Raw genomic sequence first — 10,062 nt, forward strand, 5'->3', positions numbered from 1 at the left:
GCCGGCCACTGCTACAGCGCTGACAATGAGGTTATATCTTCCCTTCTTCTCTGGAGTCCTGCCTCAAAGCAGACCAGAGGTAGAAAACGGTCGTTTTTTCCCTGATGTCATCGCTAGGGACACACGCATCAGTAGGCAGGAACTGGGGATGGCAATGAAGGACTGGGAAGTCTGGCGTCACATTGTGAAATCCATGATCTCGACCGCGGTCGAAAAATGATGATGTTAACTTTATAAACTAAATACAAATACATTGGACATAAAAAAGACAATATAATTTTAATACTACTCATTAAGCTACTAATAAGACTGAAGTAATTAAAGCGGGTCATGTTTGCGAATCAATACTATATCAGTATTCTGACATTAACCTGAGGGCCACATGAAGTGAAGGTGGGGGCCGCATGTGGCCCCTGGATGACGACAGAGTACATCAGGGGTGACCACACTTTTTTAACTTGAGAGCTGCGATTCGAAACTGGCCTCCATAACAAAGTCAAAGTCATGTTTTTACCTTTTTTACTTTATTTAACTGTAGGCCTATATCTAAATACTACAGCATCCAGAGGAGAAGTCTTAACAGAACCATCTAAATACTACAGCATGCAGAGGAGAAGTCATAACAGAACCATCTAAACACTACAGCATGCAGTCATAACAGAACCATCTAAATACTACAGCATGATCCAGAGGATAAGTCATAACAGAACCATCTAAATACTACAGCATGCAGAGGAGAAGTCATAACAGAACCATTCTAAATACTACAGCATGCAGAGGAGAAGTCCTAACAGAACCATAAAATACTACAACACGCAGTCATAACAGAACCATCTAAATACTACAGCATGCAGAGGAGAAGTCATAACAGAACCGTCTAAATACTACAGCATGCAGAGGAGAAGTCATAACAGAACCATCTAAATACTACAACATGCAGTCATAACAGAACCATCTAAATACTACAGGGGCCCGTTCCACGAAACTTGGATTAGAGATTAAGCCGGGCTTTAACACATATCCTGGCTTAATATATCCTGGATCAGTGATTAACCGGTTTCATGAAAGCTGGTTGATCTTGCCAGATTAACTTAACCAGTTAACCTGGATATGTTGAGGCTTGATTCGGTTTCATGAAAGTGATGCTACATTATAGTTACCATGGAAACTAATGCTTTGGACTTAGCCTGCTCCGGACAAGGCTAACAGCCAGGTTTAACCTAATCCTGATGTCTTTACTGTTCATTAAGCAGTCAAACTGATCACAAACCAATGATGTTTTCCAGATTTATTCAATTATTATGGGTTTATGTTGCCTTATTTGTATCGGTCTGCATTAAAGGACTAATTTAAGCACTATATAAAATCAAATAACCAAAATATATAGGCTGCACAACATCATGACAGCTTGTGAGCTTGTAGATCAGCTGCTTTTGGTGAATGTTCCCCATGAATAGGTTTGCTGTCGTGCAAGTGCAGTGCACGGTTAAGAAGAATTATTATTATATTATTATTATTATTTTATAAATTATAATTTTTATAAGTGAAAACCACTAAATATTACCATTACTCATTGTTTTACAACATATTACCATTGTAACGTTTCACCCACTACTAGTCCTACATACTTACACCTAGAAACCCCATTCAAACCTATTTAGGTTCATCCTACAGTGGACATGTGTGCCTGAAAAGGAATCTTTGAAATGTTTCATAGTTTTAGAAATATAGTGTTTGAGAAATTTGAGACATTTATAGGCAGATAGTGGCACTTCAAAAAATCACTTTCACCTAGAAACTCCATTCACACTTTGTAAAATTCAGCTTACTGTGGAGACACATGCTGGAACTTTTTACTTTGAAATGTTTTGAAGTTTCTGAGATATTTAACTTAAACGTCCAATGCATTCTCAATGGCAATAGCACAAACTTTGGCATGCTCCCATGACCCTCACCAGTCTGGCCCCTGTCTGGACAACAACCCCCTTCCCCAAAGGTAGCTCCCTCAGAGGAGGGAGTTATGGCCAAATATCACAATGCGACAATATCATTATGCTTACAATATTAAGAATTCTGTTTTAAGTTAATAGTAGTGGTAAAATGTAAACTATATTTTTGGGGTAGTTAATCATTCAGTCTATCCACTATTCAGAGTATGTTCTCTCTTTAATTACAGCAGCAGTATTTATTTTAGAAGCTTAAGTCCTTGTATCAGTAAGTCTTGAATAGATTAGTAAAGATAATGAGATATACAGAAGGGGGCTGTAATGCAACTATTAAGGATGCAAACTGCCTTAATACCCCATGAAGAAGAAGGATCAGTAAATCTGTGTTCTACAGAATGGGTCTAGAGACAAAAAGCCAGACTGTCTATTAAGCCAGGCTTGCTGATCCCGGCTCGCCAAATCCACCAATTCTGAGCCTCGCTTGGCTTTAGTGAAACGGAATAAACCAGGCTGTAAAGATCAGGATTTAAAAAGCCTGGCTTTGGCCTAAATCCTGGATTAGTTAATCCAAGTTTCGTGAAACAGGCCCCAGGATGCAGAGGAGAAGTCATAACAGAACCATCTAAACACTAAAACATGCAGAGGAGAAGTCATAACAGAACCATCTAAATACTACAGCATGCAGAGGAGAAGTCATAACAGAACCATCTAAACACTACAGCATGCAGAGGATAAGTCATAACAGAACCATCTAAATACTACAACATGCAGAGGAGAAGTCATAACAGAACCATCTAAATACTACAACATGCAGAGGAGAAGTCATAACAGAACCATCTAAATACTACAGCATGCAGAGGAGAAGTCATAACAGAACCATCTAAATACTACAACATGCAGAGGAGAAGTCATAACAGAACCATCTAAATACTACAACATGCAGAGGAGAAGTCAAAACAGAACCATCCTATAGCCTAAATATGATGATTTATTTTTGTCCCCCCTCTTTAAATGTTCTCATGAATTGAAAATGGAGGACCCTGAATCCCTGATGTAAACGAGCCCCCCATCCACTATCCACTACAAAAAGACAACACACTGATGTAACGTTATGTTGACATTAATAGTGATTATGCAACCAATCAATGTATATTGTAACGTTTGGCACCCTGAGCTGGAATCGAAGTCTGATCTCCAACTCAGCAGGGCAGGCCAGGCAACAAGCCACGTAGCCAAGAGAGCTATAGCTCCCTTTGGAGGAGCGATACAATGTTATTACTGCTGCTAGTATAACTACTGCTTGTTTATAACAAACAAGTTACAATATTATTACTGCTGCTAGTATTATAACTACTGCTTGTTTATTACAAACAAGCAGATATGACTGAGAGAAATACGACTCGTGAATCGTTCCATGTTAAAATAAAAAGGTCAATAATATAAACTATAAACGTAACGTAGTAAAAACAATTGGGTGAATCAGTTCATCTTACCTGCTGTGTTTCAGGGTTGAGCTGCTAAGACGACGACACTGTTTTCAAACGAAACCTTTTAGTTTTCTTTGTATATTAATAACAATTCACACCAACGCTCATAGGGCTTTGCACATGCGCACATTGTGCAGTCTAGCACTGCTGCTGCTGGAAGCGTGCACGGTGCACATACCATAGACGGCCGATAGGGGGAGGCATGGTACCGTGTAATACAGTGGAACAGCTATACTGTGATCTCATCTCATCAAAGTCTAACTTCACTAAATCATATTTTAAATATAAACTTATAATATAGAAACCATTTGATGGATCAAATCTAACAGTTCAAAAGGTTTTCCACTCTTCCACTCACACACATCACACATAGGCCTACACTTATAATTTTTTTCTACCAATTATTTTTTTCATATAGCCTACTGTCTGTGTTAGCCCCTCTGGGAACCCCCAGTAAAGTTTGTCTACTTTACATAGGGTCCCTTTTAAATGTCCATTAATTGTGGATAGGCTATTAATGAAATCTACGTCACACAAACATATACACGATGCAATGCAATATAACTACAAACTAAAGGGTAACGTGTGCCTGCACAGATGATTTTAGGTGTTGAGTAAGTTATTTTAATGTTCCCTTTTTATATTGTCTTATGTTGTGTATCAAATAGTCTACGATATCCAACACAGACTTATGAATTGAAACTTTGGATATTTCACAGGGACTGCCTCTGGCACCAGAGAGCTTATCATGCTCAGGGCAAAATATGAATATTATGTTCATTTCCAACAAAAGGAATTCTTCATCAGAAGCTTGGGAGTAAAGGCCTATTCATAGTCTGGATTTTCGGTGGTGAGGTGACCACCGCTCCGGTGGTGAGCTGACCACCGGAGCTGAAATAACGTTGAGCGGTGGTGAGTAAAAACAGAGAGAAGGGCTGGAGCGGTGGCGGTGGTTTGCTCTTCACCGCGGCTCGTGACGTCATGTTGTAGTTCGGTGGTCACCTCACCACCGAAAATCCGGACTATGTATGAGCCTTAAGTATTATTTATTTCCATGTTGAACTTGCCATCCACCAACACTCACCTTTGTACATGTCACACTCAACCAACAAGCAATTACATTTGCATACTTCACTGATAATTAAGGAGATGAATAAAACAAATGCTGTTTAGTAAACGGGCCTACCACACCAAAATGTCACCTATTTTATGCTTATTGCTTCTAGGTCTTCTTGACATGATGTATTTAGGCCAATAGCTACTGGTCCACGGAGTAGCATAAAAGCATACCTATACGTGTATTGATTTATTGTGAGCAAAACGTTTCAACTAAACCCTGGCATATTTCCTAACAGCTTCATCATTAAACAAATGGAGGGGATGCCACTTCCAAACATCCAAACAGGCTTCGAAAAAATGGGAGAATCTAAAAACTAAATACAAGGTAAAGTTTATACATTACTTTCTATATTGACCTTTTATTCAACTTGAACGCTTGAGTTAACAAATAACACAACATAAATATAGCCCCTAGAAGATGTTGCAGAGACCTCATGTCAGTGTTCTAGAAACACCTGAAGGCCCCACCCCCTAAAATATGATGTAATTGGATGATCAAACTTCCTACAGATTGTTTCTCCCCTAATGAGGGGAGTTAATAAATGGTAAATGGTGCATTTATATAGCGCCTTTTTACATAGATTGTGCATTACATTCACCCATTCATACACCGATTGCGGCGGAGGCCATGCAAGGTACCAACCAGCACATCGGGAGCAATTCTCCCTTTGCACAATGTAGGAGGCGGGACTTCCTGTCGGAATAGTGCCCCTCTGTTTACTTCCGCCCTATCCACATTGCATTGATTCCGTTGGTTTTCTAAGGTAAATTATATTATTTTCTCGTCACTCGTAAATGTATTAATTACGTTTAAAAATTACTTTTATTTGTATGGTTCATTAATATACCTTTCGTTTTTATCGGAATTGTTTTATCATGCGTTTATTTCCAAAGAGAATTGATGTGGATTCAACACTGTATGGCAGGCGAATGGTATGCACACTGCACACAGCTAGATTAAGGTAAACATTATTTTATTATGCTACAATTTGTTTAATAAGTTAACGTTTGTTAAGTGTTTTTATCAGTGGTGTCTTTTAAGCTTTTGGGGCTTTATTTAATGTATAAAAAAGTTATTGTTAGAGCAAGGCACAGTTTGCTGGTTGAATCACATTTGTTTGTGCATATACAGCATATCATTATATGAGACATATCAATTCAATTGTGTCACCATCGCGTTTGTTAGACCTAGACTCGTTTGATAATGACAAAGAAGAACACAGCACAACATTAGCATCATTATCATGATCATTAGCATCACAGATTAGCTCCGTCTGAAGCCAATCTCTCTATATGGCCATTAAATATATCTCTATAGAACGTCTGTGCGCCACATGCATTATTCATAACTCTAGGAGTTACAATATACTACTGCTAACTCAAATGCTCAATGTTAACACCTGATGTAAGCAAGTCTAATTAAAGTAGACTTGTGCTATGCCATGCTACATGGATATGGCTTAATAAAACATGTGAACATCCATGGTAGGCTACATGATGATGATTGATTGAAATATGTATTAACAGTTTGCATAATTACAGTACATTCAAGCACAACTAAATGCAACAACTGTTAACTGTGAGTGGACGACACCATAAAGCATTACACTTGTTTACCAGAGGGTCCACCGTTTTCAATTCATCATAATGATGAATGATGATGATGATGATGATGATGATGATTGTTTATTTATGTTTGTGTCCTGCCCAACCCTCAGCATAACGTTTATAATGTTATGCCAAATATGTTCAGTATGTCTGCTTTTTCCACCAATGCCTGCATCTGATCACAGATCAATGTATTTATCTATACAAACACTCTGTACTTTATTATTATTTTAGGCCTACATACTTTTATTATTGCATGACAAAAGGTGAAAGTGGGCTGTCTACATGCTCACAACAAGTCACAATGCAATGTGGTCTTGTAGATCTTTATTTTTTTAAATTCAAATATTAATAACCCCCCGTTTCTCTGTGTAGGGACACAACCAGGTAGCCTTGGTATTATCATCTGACAGATACAGGTCGGAGGACAGTGTTGGCACTGGCAGGTATGTTTTTTATTCATTTGTATTATTGTATCATACCACATCTTAATGAATTCCTGCCGTGCTTCTACAGTATGTACTCATATGTGTATTGGTCAAGACACTGTACCTAAAGAATGCAGCATTTTTGTGTGTGTGTTTCTCACAAAAGACTGATTCTTTATACAAATCTAATTGCCTCCTTTTTTGCTCCAGGATGAAGAAAGGCACTGTAAAGTATATGAAGAGGGCGTGTGGTTCTGCAGAGTTTTGCTCAGTCCCTCTTTGCTCTACATCAGCTTCAGTCTGTTCGGTCAGTTTCCATGCCATCCCAGCTAATGCTGAACTGAGGGCAAGGTGGCTTGTCAACATCAAAAGGGATGACTTCATAGTTACTTCTAAGAGCAGGGTGTGCAGCAGGCATTTCCTCCCCGAAGATGTGGTAACAACTGCAGGTGGATGCCATCGTATCCGAAAGGGAGCAGTGCCTGTGCTGTTCCAATGGAATGGCTATGATGTCCGCCAACGTGTCAGTGTTTGGGAGAGGAGAGAGAGACCAGTGGATAACTGCACCGATCAGACTGACGATGATGACCCTGGAGGTACTGAAGGTAACTGGTCTGATTTACATCTAAACTTAACACCAGACATCCCCCCACCCCAACTGTTTACATATATTTTTGCTACTAGTGCTGATGTAGGGCATAATATTGTATATTATTGTGTGTCTAAATGTCTCTGGATTGAATACACAGGACCACATTTGGAAACAAGTCCTCAGGACATTTTTGGGTTACCAGTAGTATGACTGTACTCGTACTGTTAGCATTTCTGTCTAATAAAGTATTCATTCAATCAGCAGATCAGACTGTCAGTGACGAGGATGGAGCGGGTGCAATGGAAGTGTCTGACCACGACTACTGCACATCTCCTGAACCTGCCGCAGTTGACCTGGCCTTGAGCGAGAGGGACGAATTGAGAGATGAAAACCTTGAACTGAGGAAGCAACTCGAGGACATGACGATTCAATGTCGGTTTGGGCTGCATAGATTTGAAGGCTCAGACTCGCAAATTAAAGTTTTCACAAGGTGAATGTAATATTGCACAAAGCATATCAATTTCATATGAATAACTTCACTAATGTATGATGCTGTAAATGCCATTAATTTAAACCTTGCTTATGACTGTGTCTTAAGTTTCTTAGATTTGCTAGCTATGAGCACCTGATGGCCTTTTGGCAACTCATTGCACCATCCACTGCCAACATCATCCGGGTCACTCGAGCACGGAGAGCCCAGCAGAGAAATGAGGAAATAATGTTTCCATGTAATTATTCAGTAAGTTATTCAGTAATTCAGTAAGTGTGTGTGTGTGTGTGTGTGTGTGTGTGTGACATAATTGTCTCTAATCTGTTTTGTACAATGTCTTACAGAGACATGCTCTTCCTCTTATGGATGAGATGTTCCTCTACCTCATGTACTTGGCCCTGGGGTCCACAGAAGCTGACTTGGCAGACCGTTTTGGGATCCACACATCTACAGTTAGCCGGATCATCACAACATGGACCCACTACCTGTACTTCCTACTTGGCTCACTGAAAATCTGGCTGACTAAAGAGCAAGTTCAAGCTGCGTTGCCAAGGGAGTTCAGGCAGAGCCAATATGCAGACACACAGGTAAACATAATCTCTCAAATACACTACGTGTTATGTAATGTATTCCAAATAAACCTAACTTATCACTCAACGTTGCAGTAGGACATTGATGTGTGAAAAATTATTTGATGTTACTTGATTTGGTAGGTAGTTGTTGACTGCACCGAGCTGAGATGCCAACAGCCAGAAAGTCTGCCTCTGCAAAGTGAACTGTACTCCAACTACAAGTCTCATACCACCCTGAAGGGTCTGATTGGAATGTCACCGCATGGAGCAGTCACTTTTATATCTTCCCTGTATGCTGGCTCCATCAGTGACAAAGAACTGTTTAAGCAGTCAGGCATCCAACGCCTACTGACAGAGGATATGGCTGTAATGGCAGACAAAGGATTTCTGATAGAAGACTGTATCCCTGGTAAACTGTATCGTCCACCCTTCCTCTCAAAACAGAGCCAGATGCCAGCGGAACAGGTGAAGAAAACACAGGATATTGCGCACCTTCGAGTCCACGTAGAAAGATTAATTGGTAGGATTAAATTTAACAAACTCTTCCACTCTGACATCCCAGTGTCTCAGATGGGAAGCATAAACTCTACGTGGACCGTAGCCTGCTTGCTGAGCAACTACCAGTATGGGCCTCTTGTTAAGGCCTGGGCCTTGTGATTCTGCATAGGGCACCACAATTTCATTGTTTTGTCATATGTTTCTAATAATCAATAATCTGCAGATTGTAACTGAAGAGAGATGGCTCACTCCATGTACTGTTACATATTTAACAATTAACTGGAAAAACTATGGTTAAGTGGATTTTTTTGGCAGCAAATTTCTATTTTAGTTGAGTCATAGTCTTTGGAATGAAACTTCATTTAGTTTTAGTCACATTTTAGTCACCTGTAATGTTTGTGTTTTTAGTCGACTAAATTTACAGCTGATTTAGTCGACTAAAATGTATTTCGTCGGGCCTTGATGCCGTTGTAATGACACTTTTACACTTACTGAAAATAGCCAATCTACAAGCTCATAGCGTGCCACTCGATGGCGCGCTACGAGCTTGTACTACTTGTAGGTCTGCTATTTTTGAAAAAATGTGGAGCAAATCTTTGAATATATTCTTTCACAATGAACGTTTTAACTCATACCTTTGCTTCTGGGGGGTCCCTGAAACTACATATTTTCAGATGGGTGTCAGCGGCCAAATACAGATAAATCTGGGGGTCCTTGACATGGAAAAGGTTGAGCACCACTGACATAGAAACATAGGTTTTTCAGAAAACTGTCAGGATTTTGTAGAATGTGTTCTCAGGTTGAAATGAGTAAAAAGAAGAAAAATAAATAATCATGTTTATTTTTAAGTGAAATATCCCTTGAACTCCAATATTTTGTTAACCCATTCTGAACGGGAACCCCTTTGTGTTTTAAGCATTATGTTACACTTTAGCTATTGAAAAATAGCAGATCTACAAGCTCAGCGCAACACGCTAGGAGCTTGTAGGTCTGCTATTTTTGAAAAATCGTGAATGCGGCAAACAAATATATATTCTTTCAGAGCCAACGTTTTTAACTCAAATCTTTGCTTCTGGGGGGTTCCTGGAATAACATTTTCAGATGGGGGTCGGTGGCCAAGTGCATATGTTTGGGGTCCTTATTGAAAAGATTTCCAGCACAGGATGAAATCCTTGTTTTTCTTATCTACACATAATACAGTGAATAGCACAGGCAGAATACTCACATACTAGAGCATAAATGTGTCAGAGCTGATAGACATGTAAATATGAAATAAATGCTTAAACGTAGCTAGGTGTAATGTTAGAGTCCACAGAAGACAT

General features: G+C 39.4%; 1 protein-coding gene across 1 annotated transcript; it reads left to right on the top strand.

Annotated features, from left to right (window-relative positions):
• Positions 1-7,560: 7,560 nt before the first annotated feature.
• On the top strand, positions 7,561-9,002 carry LOC310864736 (uncharacterized protein). The gene is made up of 4 exons (XM_083773460.1): positions 7,561-7,670; positions 7,787-7,919; positions 8,015-8,257; positions 8,384-9,002. Exons 1-4 carry the CDS (start codon positions 7,600-7,602, stop codon positions 8,897-8,899), a joined length of 963 nt encoding a protein of 320 aa, XP_083629586.1. The 5' UTR covers positions 7,561-7,599; the 3' UTR covers positions 8,900-9,002.
• Positions 9,003-10,062: the final 1,060 nt, after the last annotated feature.

The sequence above is a fragment of the Protomyctophum parallelum genome (assembly GCF_964188405.1).
Source record: "Protomyctophum parallelum genome assembly, chromosome: 9".
Lineage (NCBI taxonomy): Eukaryota > Metazoa > Chordata > Actinopteri > Myctophiformes > Myctophidae > Protomyctophum > Protomyctophum parallelum.